This window comes from Schistocerca cancellata, chromosome 5 (genome assembly GCF_023864275.1).
Source record: "Schistocerca cancellata isolate TAMUIC-IGC-003103 chromosome 5, iqSchCanc2.1, whole genome shotgun sequence".
In the NCBI taxonomy this organism is placed as follows: domain Eukaryota; kingdom Metazoa; phylum Arthropoda; class Insecta; order Orthoptera; family Acrididae; genus Schistocerca; species Schistocerca cancellata.
Genome location: NC_064630.1, coordinates 155,961,039 through 155,986,744, shown reverse-complemented (window position 1 = coordinate 155,986,744; position 25,706 = coordinate 155,961,039). Strand labels below are relative to the sequence as shown.

Here is a 25,706-nt window from a genome sequence, read left to right as displayed (position 1 = left end):
TTAAGTCCTACCTTTTTGTAAATTCTTCAATTTTAGTCTCCCATTCACTGTATATATTAAATATCCCATGTTAGACCTTTTTTTTATAGGTGTGACAATATTCTAGGATGGCCCAAACAAATGTTTTGTAAGCAATACCCTTTATATAGACTGGTTTGTATTTTCTCAATATACTGATAAGTCTGTTAGTTGTTTTACATACAATGGAGCTTATCAGTTTCATTCCATTTCATAGCTATACAAAGTATTACACCTCGATATTTGTATGAGTTGACTGATTCAGTCGTGCCTCATTTTATTGTAGTCACAAGCTGTTACCTTCCTGCATTTTGTGAAATCCACTGTTTATATTTCTGTAAATTTAAAATAATTTGGGAACTTTGTAAGATCCTGAAACCTAAATTGAACTGAATATTTGTGCAGCTTTTTCAGACAGTTTTTCGTTATAAATTATTGCAGGAGGTGCAGAAAGTCTGATGTTACCATTAATATGGTCTCCTAATATTGATAGCAAGGGTGGCAGTAAACTTCTGTGGAGAACTCCTGAAGTTATCTCTTCATCTAATGATGACTCTCCACCCAAGAAAACATGCTGTGTGTTCTCTACTGATATACCCTCAGTCCAGTCACAAATTTCATTTAATACCCATATCACCACACTTTCATTATTTAGCATCAGTGTGTTACTGAGTTTAATGCTTCCTGTAACTCAATAAACACAGAATCTACACGTCTGCCTTGACAATGGCTTTCAAGGTGTTGTCTGAGTAAAGCACGAGTTGCATTTCACACAACCAGTGTTTATAGAATCCATGCTCATCGTCATTGAAGAGAACACTGTTTGAGATACATCACTGAGTTTGGGTTAAGAACATATTTTAAGATGCAAATGGGTGCCACTGATATTGGATAGTATTCTGTGGTTCACTTAATTTTCCTTCCTGTAGTCAGGTGTGACCTGTGCTTTCTTTGAATTTTTGGGCACAGTTTTATGTTCAAGTGATCTGCAGTATATTATGGTTACGAAAGTAGTGACACAGCTGCAAATTCTGTATAGAAAATGATTGGAATTATATCGAGCCACAGGTCTCTGTTCAGTTTTTGTGATGTCAGTTGTTTTCCAAAGACATTGACACTTGTATGTCACTAAGACACTTGTATGTCAGTAAGACTAATTAAGGTGCTTAGGTCAATCACTAATCTTTTCAGTGGTGCAAAAGCTAAATTGGGGTGGTACTCCTGGACCCTCCTTTGTGAAGGAACATTTGAAAACACAGTTCAGTTATTTCTGCTTTACCTGTCTTTGACTGAGTTTTGTAAGGAGTCTTTAAATAAGATAGTGTCACAGAAATCACTTAAGGCTTCTGTTTTGATGTTATACTCTTCACACTTTACTTCACAGACCACAGAGATGAGCTCGGATACCTCTGTTCGCATCTTAAAAAGGATGTATTGAAACCTCTTGCACCCGTATCATTTATTTGGTGTTGCATTTTTCCCCTTATCTTTCATGTGGCTCTATTTATACACATAGATTGTATGCAGGATATACTTAAAACTGCCAAAATGTTGGTCTTACTATATGCCTCATAATTTTATTATCCCTGTGATAGTTCACAGTCTACTGATTATAATGGTATATTTAGTTTTGCTTAAAATCTTGTTTATTAAGAGAAATTAGTAACCAAAACTGTTACAGTAGCATGCTGTATGAGAATTCGTGTGAACTAATCAGTAGTTTTGAGACAACTATTAGAAGGCCCTGATTTCATTCTTTCCAGCAACCAAATTAATTTTCCCAGAAGCTAATTAACTTACAAGATATTTTTAATTAAAATTTACCCACACTCAAAATTATTTTTGAGCTCTGAAACTTATGCTTTTCTTATTCTTAGGTTTGACTTCATACTTTTGCTGCCCTTATTTTTCTAATCCTGATCCTGATGTGGCGACATTCTACAGTGCATGCATACTCGCCACCCATCTGCACGATACCAGGTGCCTATGAACCCACCTGGTGCAACGTTTGCACCAGTACCAACCACTCCGGCTCCCCTCTGAAGTGTGTCCATCTGTACCTTCCCCTGGATTTCTGCAAGGAGGCCTTCGAGCACTTGAATGGCCTGGCCCACACTTGTGTTCACACATCGGACACACTCGTGCAGTAACATTTTGTTTGGCCCAGTATCCAATGCAACTCCACCAACTGGGCCTGTGCCTGCATCCTGCGACAATGCTCTACAGTAGGCAGGCATGTGCATGCTCTCATCATCCCCTTCCCCCGGTGGACCACTGCTCCTTCCATATACATACTGATATTGTAGGTCCCCTGGTGTCATCCAGCGACCACCAGTATCTCCTTACTATCACTGATTGGTTCACACAGTGGCCTGGAGCAGTACCTCTGCCTGACATAGACACAAACACAGTGGCAAAGACCTTTATAGATATGTGGGTCTCACACTTTGGGTACCTTACCATATCACCACTGACCATGGGTGAGCAGTTCATGTCTTGATTCTCATGGCAACTTGCAGCACGACTGTGCACTTCATGAGAAGCTACCACTCTGCCACTAATGACACAGTGGAAAGATAACACAGGTCTCTAAAAGCTGCCATCACATGCCACTCTGCAGCTTGGTCTACCGTTCTGCCTCTAGTGCTCTTAGGCTTGCAGGTGGCCCATGTGGTAGATCTGCCACATCCGCTACTGAGCTTGTGTACAGACAGCTGCTCACCCTCCCATGTGACCTCATCGAGCCACACCCCTTGCCGCCCATAACCTGCATCTCAGCCTATGTGCAGCAGCTCAATGATTCAATGGTGTGCCTGCCCCTCCACCCCCCCACCCCCGCTCCCCACGTGATCTGACCACATGTATGCATAGTGCACTCTGCATGGACACCTACCAGCTGCATCTGTGCCCACACTACACTCAGGCCCATATCTTGTCCTCATGCGTGGCACAAAGACATTCTCTTGTGGCTCCAAGCACTACACCAAGATCTCAATCGTTTGCCTGAAGCTGGCTTACACGGTCGACCTCCTGAGCTCCTGTGCACTGCCAGCTATCGAGAGCGAAGTGGCACCAAGCAAAGGTTATGGCACTTTGTCCAACACCACTGATCTGAGTGGTCATCAATGGGACCCTACGGTGGATGTTGCCTTGGCATTCATCCCACCAATCAACCTGACAGAGCTGCCAATGATTTCAGCCACCTTGTCCCCACTAACGTACCATTCCCCGACCACTGCACCTGAGTCATCAGGCACAAGAGCCAAGACCCAAGCACTGAGGGACCATTCACCACCATCGCAGTGCCAACATGCAACCCTGAGGCGATGTGTGGCCCAGCCTAACAGCATGGGCTGCCTGCAGTCCACTGCACCAAGACAGTACAGTGCGCAGTATACCACCCACGTGCTGTGCACCACCTGCTGTGCGTCATTTGCTCATGCGCTGGCAGATTATCGCCTCTGTCACCAAACCCTGCCCCTGCACCACACGCACACCTGGCGAACAGAGGTGCAGTATTGCCCCCTGCCCCAGCTGGCAGTGTGGCATTGCTTCAGCCAAGCACCAGGCTCAAAGCAGGACAACACACCCACTGCCGTGGCATATGCCTGCCCTACTGACTCTGCGCTGTAGCTCGCTGCAGGTACCACTCCATGTATCATTGCCACCTCTGTCTTTGCCATGCCCTGCCAGCACCACACCACCACCACCACCACCATTGCCATTGCCAACATTTCCCCCTGCCCCTTCACCATTCCTTCTCATAGGGTGATAACTGTGTGACAATGCACTACACTGCACAACACATATTGGCCACAAGCATAGTGGACCGAAGTAGTGGAATCTCTCTCCACCATGTGCTACCTTGCAGCAGCCCCCAGTTTTTCCCAAGTAAAGCATGCCACGGAAAGAGTTCCCTGAGTGTGCTGTGTGGACATGGAGACCGGAGTTTCCATGATACGCAGTGATGGCATCCTAGACATATACGGTTGCAGAGAAGCTGATGCCGGTGAGTCTGTATCACACACTTCAGCTGAACAATGACTGCAGACATCTGCAAAACTTTGCTGCCGCTATTGGCAGAACATTAGAATTTTGTTCATTGGACCAATTTTAGATTGATGTTTCTTATGCGAGCCCACGTTTCACGGGATAAGTAGACTACTTCTGCATCATGGACTTCCCCATAATCCTCAGTAACAATTGTATCACAGTGGATACTGTACCACATGTTGCCTGATTGCTGTATTCTACCATGTGCACATGCCCACGTTTTCTTTTCCTGTATTTGTTAGGTATGGAACAGCTGTGTGTAATTTTCAACATTTATGATTCATTACTTGCCAATATATATGATTCATTACTTGCCAATATATATAAATGACCTAGTAGATAGTGTCGGAAGTTCCATGCGGCTTTTCACGGATGATGCTGTAGTATACAGAGAAGTTGCAGCATTAGAAAATTGTAGCGAAATGCAGGAAGATCTGCAGCGGATAGGCACTTGGTGCAGGGAGTGGCAACTGACCCTTAACATAGACAAATGTAATGTATTGCGAATACATAGAAAGAAGGATCCTTTATTGTATGATTATATGATAGCGGAACAAACACTGGTAGCAGTTACTTCTGTAAAATATCTGGGAGTATGCGTGCGGAACGATTTGAAGTGGAATGATCATATAAAATTAATTGTTGGTAAGGCGGGTACCAGGTTGAGATTCATTGGGAGAGTCCTTAGAAAATGTAGTCCATCAACAAAGGAGGTGGCTTACAAAACACTTGTTCGACCTATACTTGAGTATTGCTCATCAGTGTGGGATCTGTACCAGATCGAGTTGACGGAGGAGATAGAGAAGATCCAAAGAAGAGTGGCACGTTTCGTCACAGGGTTATTTGGTAACCATGATAGCGTTTCGGAGATGTTTAGCAAACTCAAGTGGCACACTCTGCAAGAGAGGCGCTCTGCATCGCGGTGTAGCTTGCTCGCCAGGTTTCGAGAGGGTGCGTTTCTGGATGAGGTATCGAATATATTGCTTCCCTCTACTTATACCTCCCGAGGAGATCACAAATGTAAAATTAGAGAGATTCGAGCGCGCACGGAGGCTTTCAGACAGGTGTTCTTCCTGCGAACCATATGCGACTGGAACAGAAAAGGGAGGTAATGACAGTGGCACGTAAAGTGCCCTCCACCACACACCGTTGGTTGGCTTGCGAAGTATAAATGTAGATGTAGATGTAGATGTGCTGATACCTTCAGTTCTGTTTGCTGAAACCTTCAGTTTTGTGTGGCTACTGTGTGCTATAGATTTTATTTCCACTGTGTCCACATTTATCGCTAGGCATTTTTTACTGTGTTAATGTTCCATGTTAATTTTTATGTAATTTGGTCCTGTTCCAAGTCCTGTTCCAGTAAAGGAACTGAAAAATCAAGAGTACTTTTATGTCCTTTTTGCTTTTTTTCCACTAATGCCTGTACATACTAGTGTACCATAGACCATGTGTGCAAGGTTAGTGAGTAAAGAATTTTCCACACAGATAATGCCCTTGGTTATACAGTTAAGTCCCTAATTAATAATTTGCATAAATTAGCAAAATTTCAATAATGGCAGCTGTACATGCAATTAGGGAAATCACTGTGGAGGCATACAGTGTACTAATCAAATTCTACTGTGAAATTTTGTAATTTTTTAACCAGCTATCTTTTAGTCAAAGCAAATCACTGTTGGGACACAAGATCAACCACTCTAGTAAATCTTCACCCTTGCAGTGGAACTGATCAGTGACACACTATTACTATTTTGTGAACAGCTCAATACATCATATAACTTTGCAATAGGATCCAATACAGAGAAATCAGTGACTTCACTTTTATGAGTGTTTTATAGTCTGAATAATGTAAATAAACTGGTTACACGTATTTATAAACAACAGAATATCCATTTAAACAAGAATCTAATATGAAAGCATTTGTTTTATTATTTAAAAAAATTATTTTCATTTATTGAATGTATTTAAAAATTTTGTTATTTGATACAACTACATCTGAAGACACTGACTTTAAGTTTGTTCTTAAATAAGATTCAGAAAAGGTTATTAAAAAGTGACTGTTTTCTTAATGTTAACATTGTCTTTTTTGAAAATATAATTGGATAGATAAAAAAAAATGCACCAAGTGGTGGGAAAAGAAAACACATATGAAGAATTAAGATGTTTTCAAGCATTTGGAGCCAGAGGGATGAAGGAAAAGACCTGGCAAAGATTAGGAAATGGGGAAAGTTCAGAAAAGTCACCCAGAACCCCAGGTCAGGAGAAAATTACAGGACAGGATGAGAAGGAATGACTGACTGTTGGGAACTTCACTGGATGAGGTCTGAAAATCGGTGAGTTTAAAAGTGATAGGTAGGGTAATAAGAAAGACAGTGATTACTAACAAAACATCCTGCAGGAGTTAATAAGAGTAGAAAGCTAAATACATTATATGTGGTAGAGGTGGGGGTGGGGAAAAATAGAGAGGTCAGAAAATAAAAGATATGGGAAACTAAAAGGGAAAATAGAAAGGAATAGTTATTGAGAAGAAGTGTTGAGACCTAGGAAATTAATGAAAAAAATTAACATAAATTAAGGCTACACAAATGGCAAGAGTCAAGGACATATCGTAATGCCAGTTCTCACCCTGAGTTCTGAGAAAGTGGTGTCTGGGGGAAAAATCTAGGTGGCATGTGTGGTGAAACAAGCACCGAGGTCATGACTGTCATGTTGTAGAGCATGCTGTGCAATAGGATACTGTGTGTTGCTAGTAGGCACCCTCTGTCTATGCCCATTCATCCTAAATGATAACTTGTTGGTAGTCATTCAAACATAGAAATCTGAACAGTATTTACGTAACAGCTGGTACATGGCATGTGACTTTTCACAGGTGGCTCTCCCTTTGTTAGTATATGTTTTGCCAGTTACAGGGCTCATATATATGATGGTAGGAGGGATATTGAAAGGGTAATGCAGTATGTAAAGGGGGACGAAAATCTAATAGTCATGGGCGACTGGAATGCAGTTGTAGGGGAAGGAGTAGAAGAAAAGGTTACAGTAGAATATGGACTTGGGACAAGGAATGAAAGAGGAGAAAAACTAATTGAGTTCTGTAACAAGTTTCAGCTAGTAATAGCAAATACCCTGTTCAAGAACCACAAGAGGAGGAGGTATACTTGGAAAAGGCCAGGAGATACGGGAAGATTTCAATTCGATTACATCATGGTCAGACAGAGATTCCGAAATCAGATACTGGATTGTAAGGCATACCCAGGAGCAGATATAGACTCAGATCACAATATAGTAGTGATGAAGAGTAGGCTGAAATTCAAGACATTAGTCAGGAAGAATCAATACGCAAAGAAGTGGGACATGGAAGTACTAAGGAATGACGAGATACATTTGAAGTTCTCTAACGCTATAGAGACAGCAATAAGGAATAGCGCAGTAGGCAGTATAGTTGAAGACGAATGGACATCTCCAAAAAGGGCCATCACAGAAGTTGAGAAGGGAAACATAGGTACAAAGAAGGTAGCTGCAAAGAAACCATGGGTAACAGAACAAATACTTCAGTTGATTGATGAAAGGAGGAAGTACAAACATGTTCCGGGAAAATCAGGAATACAGAAATACAAGTCGCTGAGGAATGAAATAAATAGGAAGTGCAGGGAAGCTAAGATGAAATGGCTGCAGGAAAAAAGTGAAGACATCGAAAAAGATATGATTGTCAGAAGGACAGACTCAGCATACAGGAAAGTCAAAACAACCTTTGGTGACATGAAAAGCAACGGTGGTAACATTAAGAGTGCAATGGGAATTCCACTGTTAAATGCAGAGGAGAGAGAAGATAGGTGGAAAGAATACATTGAAAGCCTCTATGAGGGTGAAGATTTGTCTGATGTGATAGAAGAAGAAACAGGAGAAGATTTAGAAGAGATAGGGGATCCAGTATTAGAATCGGAATTTAAAAGAGCTTTGGAGGACTTACGGTCAAATAAGGCAGAAGGAATTGATAACATTCCATCAGAATTTCTAAAATCATTGGGGGAAGTGGCAACAAAATGACTATTCACGTTGGTGTGTAGAATATATGAGTCTGGCGACATACCATCTGACTTTCGGAAAAGCATCATCCACATAATTCCGAAGATGGCAAGAGCTGACAAGTGCGAGAATTATCGCACAATCAGCTTAACAGCTCATGCATCGAAGCTGCTTACAAGAATAATATACAGAAGAATGGAAAAGAGAATTTAGAATGCGCTAGGTGATGATCAGTTTGGCTTTAGGAAAAGCAAAGGGACGAGAGAGGCAATTCTGACGTTACGGCTAGTAATGGAAGCAAGGCTAAAGAAAAATCAAGACACTTTCATAGGATTTGTCGACCTGGAAAAAGCGTTCGACAATATAAAATGGTGCAAGCTGTTCGAGATTCTGAAAAAAGTAGGGGTAAGCTATACGGAGAGACGGGTCATATACAATATGTACAACAACCAAGAGGGAATAATAAGAGTGGACGATCAAGAACGAAGTGCTCGTATTAAGAAGGGTGTAAGACAAGGCTGTAGCCTTTCGCCCCTACTCTTCAATCTGTACATCGAGGAAGCAATGATGGAAATAAAAGAAAGGTTCAGGGGTGCAATTAAAATACAAGGTGAAAGGATATCAATGATACGATTCGCTGATGACATTGCTATCCTGAGTGAAAGCGAAGAAGAATTAAATGATCTGCTGAATGGAATGAACAGTCTAATGAGTACACAGTATGGTTTGAGAGTAAATCGGAGAAAGACGAAGGTAATGAGAAGTAGTAGAAATGAGAACAGTGAGAAACTTAACATCAGGATTGATGGTCATGAAGTCAATGAAGTTAAGGAATTCTGCTACCTAGGCAGTAAAATAACCAATGACGGACGGAGCAAGGAGGACATCAAAAGCAGACTTGCTATGGCAAAAAAGGCATTTCTGGCCAAGAGAAGTCTACTAATATCAAATACTGGCCTTAATTTGAGGAAGAAATTTCTGAGGATGTACATCTGGAGTACAGCATTGTATGGTAGTGAAACATGGACTGTGGGAAAACCGGAACAGAAGAGAATCGAAGCATTTGAGATATGGTGCTATAGACGAATGTTGAAAATTAGGTGGACTGATAAGTTAAGGAATGAGGAGGTTCTACGCAGAATCGGAGAGGAAAGGAATATGTGGAAAACACTGATAAGGAGAAGGGATAGGGTAATAGGACATCTGCTGAGACATGAGGGAATGACTTCCATGGTACTAGAGGGAGCTGTAGAGGGCAAAAACTGTAGAGGAAGACAGAGATTGGAATACGTAAAGCAAATAATTGAGGACATAGGTTGCAAGTGCTACTCTGAGATGAAGAGGTTAGCACAGGAAAGGAATTCATGGCGGGCCGCATCAAACCAGTCAGTAGACTGATGACCCAAAAAAAAGGAGGGTGCATAGGGCAAGTCTTACTGCAGTGATGGTTAAAGGGGTAGGAGCTGTAGGTTAGGGAGCCCTGGATATTGCAGAGAGCTTGGGCGGGGGATTGGGGGTGAGGGGGTGGGGGGCAGAAAGCTATGGGCAAAATGTCAGACATTTTAGGGCATGAGTTTAGTAAGTCATAGCCTTGTCGAATGGCTGATTAATTATTCAATTTTGTAACTAACATAAATATGGAAAGTTGTATTTTTCCAAATTCTACATTTCTGTATTGTACAGAATATTCATTTCTGTAACTTTATATTGTATGTAAATTTCATATGTTTGATTTGTGATTAATTTAAAAAAGCACATGGTCTAATCACATCAGTGTGACCAACACCTATGTTTGCCATCAATAGGCAATAACCACTCACAGAGAGCATGTGACAGGGCTAATGGTGGAGGCTGTGTCGTTATGAGGAAATGGAGCGATTTATCTGGTGTTCAAAAGGGCATGACCATTGGCTTTGGGGTCAAGTGTGGAAGCATTTCCAAAATGAATAAGGTTGTACACTGTTTGTGTGCTGCTGTGGTCAAAGCATATGGTGAGTGGCAAAATGGTGCTATGCAAAATTGGCGCTGAGGCAACTGTGATGTATCATGGGCCGCAGACGACAGGGGGAATGACAGCAGTGGAGATGTGTATGGGCAAATAGACATGCAAATACTGAGAAACTGACTACCCAGATGAAATAAAGGCTACCAACAGCATCTACTCAATGACCATTCCGTGAATGTCGCCATGTATGGTCTCCACAGCAGGCACCTTGTTCATGGACCCATGGTGACTGCTGTTCTTTGCTGACAAAGGCTGGAATTTGCACACCAACACTGCAACTGGAGGTCCACTGAGTGGCAACAGGTAGCTTTTCCAGGTGAATCATGTTTTAAACTCCATCAGACAGGCGGCCATTGGCGTGAAGCGCATGAAATGTCTAAAATCAAACACTGCAACAAATGTTGGAAGGGCCCATGCCAGAGAAAGATGCGTTATGGTCTGGGGAATGTTTTTGTGACATTTTCTGAGTGATATTGTCATTGTGGAAAGCACACTGGATCAACACAAGTATGCATCTGTCCTGGGGAACTGTGTTCACCCCTACATGCAGTTTGTTTTTTCTCAGCACGATGGCATCTACCAGAAGGACAATGCAATGTGTAACTCAGCTTACAGTATACAAGCTTGTTTCAAAGAGCACCAGGATGAGTTTACCATACTCCTCTGGCCACCAAACCCCCCAGATTTAAATCCAGTTCAGAATCTCTGGGACCACTTCAAGCTGGCTGTTCATGCCATGGATCCTCATCTGAGAAACCTAGCACAGCTGGCTACGGCACTGGAGTTTGTATGGCAGCACATCCATCGGTACTTGCAGAACCTCACTGACTCTCTTCCTGCAGGTCTCACAGCGGTCCATGTTGCAAAGGGCTTCTGACAGTTGGTCGTATTAATGTGGCTAGACAGTGTATGTGTAAATGTAAATGACTGTTGTGTTCACAGTGAATTATCTAGTTATCAATTTTTCAATATTTGTAAAATTCAGTGGCGGAATAGCAAAGTGGAGTGAATCACCTGATTTTATTCCACTCCTCTTAAATAATAATTTTTTCCCTTATCTTTCATCTGACTATTTATATACCTAGTGCATATATGCAGGATGTATCTGAAACTGCGAAAAAACTATTCACACAATATTCTAAGTAATTTCATTATCCATGAAATATTTTACAGTCAGCTGATTATAGTAGTATATTTAGTTTTGCTTAATATCTTATTAAGAGAGATTAGTAATCAAAGTCATTACAATATCATACTATATGAAAATTAGTGTGAGCTGATCAGTAGTATTGTGAGGATTGAGTCCACTCATTGGAAACAAATGATTTCCAGCAACCAAATTCAAACTAATTAATTTAAAAGATATTCATAATTAATGTTTTGCTTCACCCAAAATTTTTTGATATTTGAGTCGTTGTGTTTGGTTAATGCCCGAGTTTGACTTTATGCTATTGTTGCAGTAATTTTTCTTATTTTTGTTATGTAATTAAACCACTAATTAAGAATTTATTTAAATTAGCAAAACTTGAATTATGATAACTTTACATGGAATAGGAAAATCATTGCAGAGGCATTACAGATTGCTAATCAAATAGTACTGTGAACTTTTGTACTTTCCTAACTAGCTACCTTTTAGTTAAAGCAAATTTTTGTCGGGCTCCACAGATCATCTATACAGTAAATTTTCACTCTATAATTTTATAAACTAATAAGTAAAAATCTCACAAAATATCATTATGCCATTCTATATACACTATCGCTCACCCAAACATGCTCAGTCGACATCTAGCAAGGATACACTCAACATCTCCATGAAAGTTTGTGCCCGTTAATCATATGACATACAGCTAAGTGCTGAAGTGTGTGGTTAGTTTTGAACATGCGCAAACCGTGTACTCACTAAACTTCTTTGGTTATTGCAAATATGAACTGTGTCTAACAGTCTGCATTTAGTAGTAGTGTCTTTACCTTTGCTATATTAAATGTTTAGGTGACTTACTTTGAGGACTGTGTGTAACGGACTATTTTCTTATGATGGATGATCCGTGGAAGGTTAACGTTTCTAAAATGTGTTGCCACTGAAATACTCATGCAGTGTATGTTCTGACCTGGTGTTTGTGAATTATGAACTGAAGTTCAAAATGAAATGGTATCATTCAAATGCAATTTTAACATAATAATGAAACTTTAAGCAACTGTATATGATTTTGTTCAATGCTCAAACTGTTTTCAGTAACAGGCTATGAACTCAAGATGCTACTGACAGACTTCACTCTCAGCTAGGTTCGTCACATTACATCCTCTAACGATCATATAACTCAGCACAGTGAAATGGTGAGTATGTGCCAGCCGATTGTATGGAATCAGCACAATAAGAAGGGTTAAAGTGCAGATGTCTCAGAATGGTAGAAAGATGCAATAGTTTTTACAGTTTCTTATGACCACATCATGAATGAAGTTGCCTAACATGTTGGTGTATCTACATGTCTACAAGGCATGATGTACCACCTGCAGCTACATAACGTGACATAAGAACAGTGGTCATAAAAGATGGCAATTGACAGGGATGGAGATAAGTTCATGACTTGTCAATAATTGTCAGTTTCAAACCCAACTGGAATTACTACAATTAGTGAATGCATGCCAATTTCAACCAATTTCTGAGTAAACATTGAAAGCTGCAAGCAATGAACATTTGGAGTAGATTACCTTGCAAATGGCCATTGAACACAGCAGCACATGAGGCTGTACAACTCTGATGGGCCACACAACTAGAGAGTAGCTGACTGGAGGTGTGCAGTGTGTTTCAACAAGTTGCAGTTAGGTCTCTTTTGAAATGATCACAGGTTTCAAGTGCAGCAATGGCCCAGTAAGATGTGTAAAGTGTAGTGTATGGAGGGTGTAGTTTAGGCAGAGGTGGTGCTGCAATGTTTTAATGGTGTTTTTCATGCCATGGATTGAACCTACTGATTGAGGTTACTGTGATTGTGAACCAGGATGTTTGTTTATAAATTCTCGGTGATCATGTGTTGCCCTTTCTCCCACACGTCCAGAACAAAAATAATCAAGTTTTGAAAATGCAATTTAATTTGATAAATAAAAGATATACTCACCAAGTGGCGGCAGGAGGAAATATATGTAGGGGTTAAGTAAATGCAGAAGCTTCTGGAGCCAGTGGCTCCTTCTTCTGGCAGAGTGGTTGAAGGGAAGCAAGAGGGATGAAGGTAAAGGACTGATGAGGTTAAGGAAAGGGGGAGGGATTTGAAAAGATTGGAGACTGTTGTCAGTCCCCAACAACCAGCCTCTCCTTCTCATCCCATCCAGTAAGTCTTCCCTGACCCAGAATTCTGGGTGACTTTTCTGAACTCTGCCCATTTCCTAAATCTCACCACTCATTCCCTTGACCCTTCTGCCACAAGGAGCCACTGCCTTCAAAAAGTTTCTAAATTTACGTTACCCTTATATATGTTTTCTCCTGCCGCCACTTGGGGAGTAGATTTTTTATCTATCCAATTATGTTATATCTCAATAATGAGTATGATGTGGACACTTCTGTCTTGCAAAGTGACAACAGCTTTAGATAGTTGTATGCTCTAAAAACACCTTGTTTAAACTCAACTTAAAGTAAACTATCTGTATAGCAGCTTCTGATATATAGTGGAGTGATGACCCATTTAGTGATACACTTAAGTTTTTAATCCTGCAACACGATTCTCAAGAAGTTGCAGCCTAGCTTGCCCTAGAAGGTTTAAAGTCTCTGGTTGAAACATAAACTGAAATTCAATGGGCAAGACTGATATTCTCGGCCTTTTCTGGTAGTTGCTAGAATAATCCAACTGTGACCTTAGAGCCCAGACAACAGGCATCACTCATTTCAATACACATCTCCATCTGCAGATGGTTGCACCTTTCCTGAGTGGCTGCTGGGATGGCCTCTTCACCACATTAGATGAGACCATCACTTGCTGAGATTTCCTTAAGGGGTACCGTTATTCACTGTACATTTAAACTGCTGTCATTTTACACACCCCTATCCTTTTGTGTTTGCCTGTCTCTGAAGTGGAATATGATGGGCTTCCCTAAAGGTGAAGTGCATTGTACTGGCTCAGTTTCCATTTCAGTGGGTGACAACATCTCAAACCTGTTGGTAAGAGAGATCAATGTAAACCTTGAGTTCTCTTTGGTCCCAGCTTTCTTGTATGAGCCCCTGTAAACTACCACCGACTACCTACTGAGAGTAAATTCAACCAATACTGATATGTTCTTTATTTCCTGGAGAAATGACAGTATCCACAGAAGGAGATAGCTCTTGAAGTACCTTTGGCACACACACACACACACACACACACACACACACACACACACACACACACACACACACACAGATATATTGATATTTACCTTCAACAACAACTGAGACAGCACTAGATGAGGCACTGTATGGATTTGATGCTGCACATCGATATGTGCCAGAGTCTGTTCCCTCAGCTCTTGATATCAGCAGTCTGTGACTTTCTGCAAGTTGTAAACACATAAGTCTAAGAAACAAGTATATTTAGTAAAACTGTTAAGGTGTGCATTTATGTATTCAGCCAATTATTGAACAATTAGGTGTGAATGTTACCAAGATTCACCCATAGCAATTTTGAAAAATGTGTTTTGTAACTTGGCGTAAGACATATAAAGATCCAGCTTATGAAACCATTAAGAATTTTGTGAATATTATCAACATTATTCTGTGTAGTCCTAGGTTCTGTATCCAACAGATCTATGAACACAGGTCATTATTAATGCAGGCTACAGAAATGCAGGTGTTTTCAGCTTTGACACTTAAGTATTGCTGGAGGCCACTGGTACAGAAATAATGTTTACAGGGCCAGTATATTGCTGAAGTTTTGTAATGTCAAAATATTGTAGGCTCACAATTGTCTTACAACATATCTGAGGCAATCATTTACGTTAATTTGTAGTGTTCGTGCTATGGTGTTTTTAAAAACCAAAGTGATATATGTCCATTGACTACATTGCTGGTATACATTTACTGATGTGCTCTTGTTTGCATTAGCTCAAAAAATATAATACAAATATATACTTGACTAGCTGTGACATTGTGAAGTCCTTCTCCTTAACTCAAAAGATTCTATGTGAATTACGTGCTTACAGTTATAACTTGGGAGAAATATGTCAACAAGTAGCATCCTGACAGGAAAAATCAGACACTTTGCAATGAATGTACTGGTACTTCCCTGTTGTTACTATGTCTTCAGGTTATTTGAAACAGGAACATTAAAGTTCCAACAGAGGATTACAAAGCTCATGCAGTAATGTATGAAATAATATTTTGTAACTACTCACAGGAATATGAAGATAAATTTTTTTCCCATAGTAATTTCGATGTTTACAAGGATGTCAAAAATATTCAGGGTAATTATGTATATGAACTGGGGGAGGGGGGAGGGGGTGAAAATTGGGAGGGCCAGAGCTCGATGTACTCTGTGGGTGCCATTTGGAGCCAGAAATATTATACATTGAATGCTCCAATCACTTTAAGTATTTACATAGAAATCTCTACTACATTTTCAGCTTTGATATTTTGAGTACCCTATTGAATATAAGGTTTTTGTAAATCAGAATATGAGTAACGATAACTCAAAAGAATCGGATGCACTGAAGGTGCATAGTCATTGCATTCTCAACTGATTGAATTTTATGTACGGAAGATGCAAAAGCCTTCTTCTCATTAACCAAGATAGGCAACATTTATGCCATGTGTATGTATTTTCCTGTAACTAATAAAATATTGGGTTTACTGCCAATAGAGGACATACATCCCTCTCATCCTGGAGTCTGAAGGGACCTGCTACTCCTTTCTAATATTCCCCAACCTACTCATCTCTGCTTCCTGAGAAAGGAAATAATAGTTCCAGAAACTAGGTTTAGTGTTTTCACTTTTCCATGTGTCTATTGGCAGTATTACAATTTCTTGAATGTAAGTACTGAGTATCTATTTAGTCTCTTTGTTAAAGTATAAGGCTTTTTTCTCATTTTTTATTACATGTCAACCCTTAATTTGGAAACACAATTAATGTACTATTGTTTGTAAAGTTAGTATCATCAGTACAACCATTCTCTTTTGTACTTCACACATGTTACATATTATGGAAACCAACACTATCAAATGTTAGGGTATCATTTGATACAACATGAGTGAATTACAAATCACCAACTTGTAATGATAGTTAATAACAATTTATAGCAGTGGGCCCTACCAAGCATCAAATATTATCAGAATAACATTTAAACAGACACTGACAAAGAACATTAGCTGCAACCTGATGACCAGCATGATATTTAAAATATCCTTACCAACAATTATCTTTAGTACTATGTAAAACAATTGGCTGTTCATTATCATATTACAAAATGATTAATAAAACAAGGTACATATGTTACCTGAAACTTGAATTCTGTTTCCAACTTGAAGAGGATTGTCATCCTTAAACCACTGAACCTGTGGGATGGGATACCCATCAACATCACAGGCAATGGATATTTCACTCCCAACAGGATAAACTGTTCGGTCTACTGTTACATTAACTTGCACAGGCACTGAAAAATATTCAGTAGTTGAAAATTAGCATCACACTGTTCTTATACATGAAATTAAAGTTTACATTCATTGGCTACCATTAAAACATATTAAAACTGCCAATGACATGGGTCTTAATGCCTGTTGCCATGACTGATCCCTGACTTTGAACTCATTTTCTGACTGCATTGCATGACAAAAGTTGATGTGTTGTACCGTCCTGGAATTTTGTAAATGTCTACTTTTATTTGGTGTATGAATATTACAGTTTAGTTGGAAATGGGATGGCATATGCAGTAATATTTGAGAGCGCTTTTTGGTGAATGTTAACTTTGAAGAGTCACGGAAGACAGACCACAAATATGTAAACAGTTTCCTTTGCCCAATTTAAAGATAGAAGCATTTTCTACTGACAGACAGATTTTTGTTGGTTTCTCATTAGTTATTTGTTGTAATAATAATGGATGTAGATTGCTACTATTCACCTAACGATGATATGCATGAACAAGACAAAGAGTGTAAATTCTATTTCTGTCTATTGTTGCCTTTCACAGCTGTTAGGTTTTATGCTCATAAATCTACATAAAGCACTAATACCAAGTGACTAATTTATTTGCTTTTGCATTGTTATGTACCATGTCCTTGGATATGACACGTTAACAGACCTCTGAACAGAATTTCCATTCCATCATTCATTGTTGCAGTGTTCACATTGGTGCTTCCTGTCAGGTAAAAAACAAGCATGTTGACTTTCAATGTTGTATACTCATGTGACACAGTCTTTATGATAGAAATAGCCTTGTTCTAGTGTGGAACTGTGTATCATTTATGCAGTTATGAAAAGTCCATGGTGATCAGTGCATTTGCTTACTCTCAGGCCAAAAAGAACAGGGTGTGAGTAGTTCAGTATCATAACCTCAGGCACTACATAGAATTTCTGAATATCTCAGTATTAGTGAAGGAACAGTGAAGCAAATTTTGAGAGAATGCGGGGAACCTTCATGTCTTGTGCCACCAAAAGTAGTACTGGCAGGTGAAAGAATTTTGCATTGGACAAGTTTACACATGGAGTTATAAGGAGGAAAATCCATGACTTGTATGTAGAAAAGCAGTTTCCAACAGTAGCTGCCATATTGAAAAATTTGAAGAATGAATTGGATGAGTGAAACAACACTTTGGCACACTACTTGACAATTGGGTTTCAGATACCAAAAATTCACCAAAAAAACTATGCTGATAGAAAATAACCAAGTAGCAGAGTTCTTGCAGGAAATAAACCACTTGCAAAATACTGGATGGACTATTTGTTACACTGATGAGAGTCATTGTGGTCCAAATAATTCCTGAAAGTTTGGATGGCAGGAACAAAAATTGCCTTATGTGCAAGAAAATGTATAGGGTTATCACAGAGGAAGTGTCCAAGAGTAGAATGGCTGGTAAGGAAGAATTAAAACACTGTACAGATCCGGAAAAAAGATTAGAGTGTGCTCTGATGTGAACAAATGTGGGATCGTGCTAAATGGTGGCTCTTTTTATTGGGCAAAAAGGAGGTGCAGATTATGATTCTGAAATGAATGACAGACGCTATGGAAATGGGTTTAGGAGCATTCTTTAAAAATTACCAAAGAGATCTGCAATTATTACAGATCAGGCTAGGGCTGGGAAAAACTGACTAGTTGAAACCAGTATTGTTATTTTAGTTCTGAATAACTGGCATTTTTCAGTATTTTTTGGCCTTGATTATAACAGGCATTTTTAATTTAAAAAAGTTTCTTACAACTTACTGACTAAAAAGCCAAAACATCAATTAGTAACATCCCTCTAACTGACTGGCCTGCACAGAGTCCTGACCTGAATCCTATAGAACACATCTGGCAGGTTTTGGAAAGCTGACTTCGTGCCAGGCCTCAGTGACCAACATCAATACCTCTCCTCAGTGCAGCACTCCGAGAAGAATGGGCTGCCATTCCCCAAGAAACCTTCCAGCACCTCGTTGAATGTATGCCTGCGAGAGTGGAAGCTGTCATCAAGGCTAAGGGTGGGCCAACACCATATTGAATTCCAGCATTACCGATGGAACTTGTAAGTCATTTTCAGCTAGGTGTCCGGATATGTTTAATCACATAGTGTATTAGTACATAACAGCCTTTCAGACCTACATACGATTCTTATTTTAACCAAATCATTAAAGGCAATGCATCCCATTTTTCATCACCATCATATGCCACGGAACCTTACAACACTTCATTCACAACAACATTTAATGCATGTCAGTTAAACATAATGGAACTGCACAACACATATATGGCATTACACCATAAACTTATCATACCTTACACCTTTAAACATGTTGAGTAATTTTTAATTTGTGTGCATAGTTGCATAAAAATATGTTAGTAAAAATGCTAATACTAGTAACACATTTTAGTTGTAGCAAATGATACAAAGAATTAATCAATGTGAAATAGTGTTGTTATTACCAGCAATAATTAGTTTTTGTTATTGCCCACTACTAATGTACTTAGAAATATCTAAAGTCCTTTTATTATGTAACAAAAGAAGCCAGCTGAAAAAAGTGTAAAGCACAAGAGAATATTGTGTATAAAGAAATAACAAAAACCTCATTAATTCACATGCTATTGTCAACAAAACAACTTACTGGCCAAATACAATGGCTATGAATAAATGAGGAAGTGATTCCCTCATCCTGAATTTGAGTTGCTAAAAACTAAATCCTATGACACGACACACATACATCTGTAGAAGAGAGATATAATTATCAATAATCTTGGATATGAAGTAATGGCAAACAAAGAGAATATGTAGAAAATTATTTCTGAGCTAAATGTTTTTTTGCCTATCTATTCTTCTAATATATTGAGGTACTGTGCTTCATATATGGGAAAGTATACATACATATTCTGCCCTGACCCGTCTCCTGTGAAAGATGTTAAGTTGATCTAAACTATCAGTTCACTTCACGGATTTGATCATATGAGAGGAGAGCGGGAGGGGATTCCTATGTTACACATCATATTTTCATATGAAAAATTGTGCAGATTCTAGAAATTTGCCTCGTACCACTGAATATTACAATAATTGTCAATTATCACTGTAATAATAGCTTGATGAAATTTTAAAGCATTCCACCATTCCCTGTGAAGGATGTGAGTATTTTTCAAACCAGTTAGTTACTTTGTCTGCATGAGACATAGCTATTGGTGAAAGAAACTCAGAAAGGTAACAATGAGAGTGACACACAGATACAAATTCCACTCAATCCACTGTGGGAATCGACTCAATAAGGCTGGAGCTCTTGTTGGTTATTCTTAGCCTGCAGTCCAGACTGCTAAACTTCAAACAGTGGTGAGATACTGCTGGGGAAAAAAGAATATTTTATATATATAGAATATATTATCAAAGTATGAAAGGTACGAAAACTCCACTGTACCCTTCTAAAGAATGACGACTGTCTTCAGGGAGGCAATAAAATGGAGATATGACAATGGACAGTGGGGCAAGGGAATTAACCATTGATAAAGTTGTCTTCCCTCACATGAATCATGGCTAACCCTACTACAGAAATATTCCCCCATGTAGTTTCTCCGCAATGTATCCAGGTCATGGTTCACTTGTTTCCCTTGTCTACCATCAATAGATGCATCTAAATGTCCATGTTCCATATAAATTTAACATTTTTTAAACATCGTACCACACTGTCATTTGAAAGCTTGAATGCTAGCCTAAAATCCATTTATGGAATTTTTCCCATTTTCTCATTTTCATGTAAAACATTGATTATTAGCCACACATTGCATACTTATGCAATTTCACTGAAGGAAAGGATACCTCTCTCTGTTCCTTCATATGGTGAGATCTCTTATTGTATCAATTCTTTGTGCTCTTTTCACAGGCTTGTTTGTGGTGCATCCCACCATGGATGTCTAGCCCCAAATTACTCCTCAGAAACACAACAGAATCAGCTATTGTGGCCACATCATTAGGTTAAAAAAAAAAATCCAAAGACAAGCTCATAGGGCGTGCAGTTTTTTAAAAAGAAGAAGAAGAAGGAAGAAGAAGAAGAAGACGACGACGACTTCAGGTACACTTTTAAAACCAGCCCAGGTTGTTGAAAATATTTTTTTCTGAAACTCTCAAAAAGTCCATTTTGTGTTCTCTGAATGAGCATAGCAGAGTTGCTTTGTGAGTTACTGCCAGACTACAGATCCAAAGGTCTGGGATGCAACACCCACCTAGTCCTGGGATTTTTTGTGTCATTTATAATTTCTTTCACCTCTGGCAGTGATTTGGTAATTTAAGACCTATCAAGCTGGACTATGGTTCATAGCCCACATTAAATTGTAAGAAACCCCTACAATTGGACGAATATATCACTTCAAAGATCACAGGAAGGCAATGGCATACTTCTTCCAATAGTATGATGCCTAATGAAGTACTATGATGGTCAAACCAATCTCTTCATTGAGGACAGATTTACTTACTATTTAAAAACGCCACAGAAACATCTATTACACATGTGATTTCTTCAAATTTATGATGATTTGGTGATTCATGGAGATATATTAAGATTAAAATGAAGTAATCTTGAACTAGTGGGTTGACAGTATACAATCTTCCCTCTTACTGCATCAAGTGACTGCATGGCAATTACAGGTAACACAATTAAGTACCTCAGTGCAGTAACCTGACAGTCACACTCCTGTTCCATATAAAGCTACAGGTCATGCAGCAATCAGTATTTGGCTATGTCTCACTGTCTTGCTTTCGATTTGCTCTTTGGATATTCTTTGTTTGTCAGCTGATGACTTGTGCTTCATACTTGTTTCTGATTTGCATGTTATTGTCATTCACAAACCAACACATCATCCTCACAATTGGATATATTGGTTGGAAGATTGTTGGTAATCACACCACTCTGAAATTTCCTATTTATGGTTCCATCGCTACCTCCAGTGATTCATCCACTTGCAGTTATGCTGCTGCCATTTCCAACTACTTCTGTATGACACTATCTTGCCAGATAGTATAGAAATTTCTGATCAAAGCCCATGGTCTTCACTGTTACATACAAATGCCATTAAAACTTTTCTTCATAAGCTTATCAACCCATTTCAGTTCTTTTGCTCCTTCAGATCATATACTGGAGAAAAGGTGCACCTATAACAGCTTTGAATCTCATATAAAATTATGTGACACACTTATAACCATATAACTTTCATATTACTTCCAAGGAGAGCAACTTCACACTGTCATTAATGGTTACATACTAATCCTGTTTTAAAATAACATTTCTGGTCACATCAAGCTTCCTTAACCCACAATCACTCTTCAGATATTATGCAGATGAGTGTATTGGCTAAGCACCCTGGCCAAACTGGCAATTTTATCAGTTTTTATCATTAGTAGAAACCTCCCTCGAGAGGTTGCTTTTACAAAATATACAATTAAACACCATAAAAACCCAAACAGGGCACTGAAGGGTACTATTGTTCTCAAAACACAAATTTACAGGCACATTTTTGATTTATGTCTGGCAAAGTATCTATCATAATCATCTGCAGGTGCTCAAACAACTCAATTATTTCTTAATATTGAATGAGCTTATCATGAGGTGCTCTGGCATATTTACTGCTTATTAAGTCAAATATGACTCATCACTTGCATCTTTACTGCTGATTATTCACAAGAAGATAAACTCTAAAGCTAACTTACTATTTTAATTAAATGTTTTCCCTGCAATATAATAAAGATGAGGATAAAGACAAGAAAGGTAACGAAATAAATGGGAGAATCAAATCAAATCTTAATTTTGTTATAAGAATACAGAATTATTGCACTATCATTGAGTAAAGTCCTGTCAGTATTTTTGGAAAAGGTGTAAATAACGTCCTGCAGATGACAGTAAATTTCAGACACACAAACAATGTCACAGTAGAAGAGCAAACAAGGTTACTGGTCTACATCAGAAGTGCATTAAAAAGGAACATTATTCTCTTATCCAACACTGATAGTATGTAACCTACTGGAATCATAAAAAAGGGTAACATACATTTAGCCAAAACAGCAAGGTAGCAAATTTGCAAATACATTGTTTTAGGAGAAAAAACTTTTCATCTGAGTCAAATGTTGCAGCACTTACTGCCCTGTTCTAATAACTATTTATCTTACTAATTTATACATTTTATCATTTCAAATTTGAATTGATTTCTGCAGTCCAGAATGTTTTAATTTCTGAGATATGAGAGATTACATCTTGACAGATTCACAGTTGATTGTAAACTTGACTAACAATTATATAAGTCCATAATTTTATTTTTATAGAACTTGATGAGATGGAAAGCGGCAGGGCAGGTAGCCTGTCTGATGATTAAAAGCCTATTTTTCATTACTTATATCTGAATCAGACCACTGAATCCTTTGAAGCATTTTTGTTATGCAACTGCTAATTTTTTTTGCTCCATGGATCTAGTGTATTGTGTAAAACATTAGTATAGCTACAACAAATAACTTCAGTTAGCATGTTTTGGTCATTTTGTGTCCTTTAGATTAATAATATGAGTGACATAATTCCAAGACCATCAAATCGGACTCAGCCTAAATTTGATCCAGACCTGCCATATTTTCTCCGACCACAAGAATGAGACTGCTACAACTGCACTGAATGTAATTTTGCTTCTAAGTCCTGCTCATAAACACGACTCACCCACCTCCAGTTACCTCTTTGATAAGAAACATAAGATCACTGTTGGCAGTGTGAAGTATGTCCTATGCAGTATGAAGGTAAAATTCTTTCTTTTGGGCATAATCAACTTGGGCACAAATTTTTCAGATACTCTGCACATGTTTAAATCAATGCATAAAAATACATGAGTAGAATCTTTGTTTATAGCAGTCTTTTGGGCATTCTCGCATTATCTGATTTCACATGCTCTTTAAAACAGTTGCACTGTGCATGGAATGCTACCTCCTAATTTGTTTGTAAACCTTCACAAATACTGACCATTTTGGAACTGGTTGAAAAACTCTTTTAGCTGTATTTTCCTTTGCCTCTAATCATCTGTCAAAATGTAAGCAATACTTCATTAATAAAATAATGAAACATTTGACAATATTTTTTGCAAGATTTATGTTCAACATCTTCAGTCATCTTGACAAACTAGAAATTCAATGAACGTTTGAAAATCATTTGATTGATGTTATAAATGATAAAACCGATTGGGAGATAAATGATTAAATAGCTTCTAGGATTTTCTCTGAACAGATTCCCTGGACAACCGCTCTGCCTGAATCACCATAATCATACAATTATTTAAGTTGCCTTATTTACAAACATATATGAGTTCCCTTCTTAGTAGCAAAACTCAAAAACCAAAACATTCAACTGAAAAACCTAAGTGTTTTTCTCTCATCACACAACACTAATCAGTACTGGAACACATCAAATAACAATGCTAGGACCACAGTTATTGAAAGTCATTTTCTAAAAATAATGGCCACTCCTCCCAGTGCTCTTTGTATGCTACTATGAGTAACATTTCATCACCTTTCCAATCCTTGAAATAGCCCAGTCATTTTCTTTGACCCTCCTCAACACATTCCTTTGTCAGATAGCTCATATCCTCATGGCCAAACGCAATGAAAAGATTTGCTTGTGCACCTACCTATTCCAGTAACTAAGTCAATGAGTAACACAACGATAACAGAGTAGAAACTCAGGGAAGTGTCTGAAGTTTCTTCTTGCACTTTAGAAAGTGGAACTGTCTATCATCACTACATGCTGAGAAAAGTTAAGTTCAGATACTTTTAGGACGTAGTTCGTAACTGGAATGGGGAGGTGCATAGGCAAATCTTTTCATTGGGTGTGGTAATGAAGATATGAGCCATATGGCAAAGGAATGAGTTGAGGAGATTCAAAGAAAATGATTGAGCTGTTTTAAGGATTGGGAACATGATGAAATGGTACTCACAATAATATGTGGAGGGTAGTGGGAAGAATGCCCATTATTTTTGGAAAATAGCTCCAATAATCATAATTTTAGCAGAGATGTTGGTTGATGTATTTCAGTCCAGATTAGGATTGTATGATGAATGTTACAGTTTTTGAGTTCCTGAGAAGAGAAGGCATATGTGCTTGCAAATGCTTAAGTAATTGCAAGGATATGATGGTTCAGTGTAGCTGTCTAGGGAAGCTGTGGAGAGAAAACTCTATATGTTATTTTAATCACATATCCCCCACCAAGTTTTATTTGTTACAATACAAGGTCTAATAGCTTTGAAAGAAATGTTGACTTAAACTGTACATCATGTATGAACTTCATGTGTATGATTCACTAAATTTTGTGAATGATGTACTACACTCATATGAAGCCTTAACTTCATTCCTGAACTCACCCTTGTTACATTTGAGGATAGAACTGGTCCCTTATATCAGTGAACCACTATGAATCATGATATGCTGCATATCACAGTCATTTTGGACATCCAGTTTCCTTAATGTAACTTTATCTGCTGGTAGTTGTGTTCAGAACTTTCTCAGGTATGGGAAAGACAAATACTGCCATTCTCTCTATTTGTTTCTCATTGATGGTATCAGCCTAGGTTTCATACCATTTCAGAGACTCTTGTGAAGACATCATTACACTCTCACTGAAAGCATCTTAGAACTTCTTCATATGTAAGTTTTTAAATTCAGATATCAATATGGGTGACACCTAGTGTGCTACCTTCTTGTGAAATTGGAGTTCATCACACATAATATGTAGAGGTTAACTACTGATAAGTCACAAAGTTGTACATTCTTATTCTGGGTCACTTGGCACTTAATTACACAATGACTTGCAATGTGCAACTTTTTTCAGTAATATCTAACTAAAATGAAAAGCTTGTGGCCCCATAGTCATTCATGTGCAAATTTTTGCCCTGTTTGTGTACTTGCTGTTGTATCTAGCATGGGACCTGCACCCACTCATCATCACCAAGTTCATCCAAATTTATAGTACG

The 25,706-nt window shown here is 38.6% G+C and overlaps 1 protein-coding gene across 1 annotated transcript in view; it reads right to left on the bottom strand.

Moving 5' to 3' along the window:
- Positions 1–25,706, bottom strand: part of LOC126188956 (papilin) — a 260,366-nt gene that overhangs the window by 9,247 nt on the left and 225,413 nt on the right. The window contains exons 34-35 of the mRNA XM_049930714.1: positions 16,550–16,705; positions 14,498–14,611 (exon numbers count right to left, since the gene is read on the bottom strand). Of these exons, the coding sequence (XP_049786671.1) occupies positions 14,498–14,611; positions 16,550–16,705 (270 nt within the window). The remainder of the gene's footprint in view (positions 1–14,497; positions 14,612–16,549; positions 16,706–25,706) is intronic.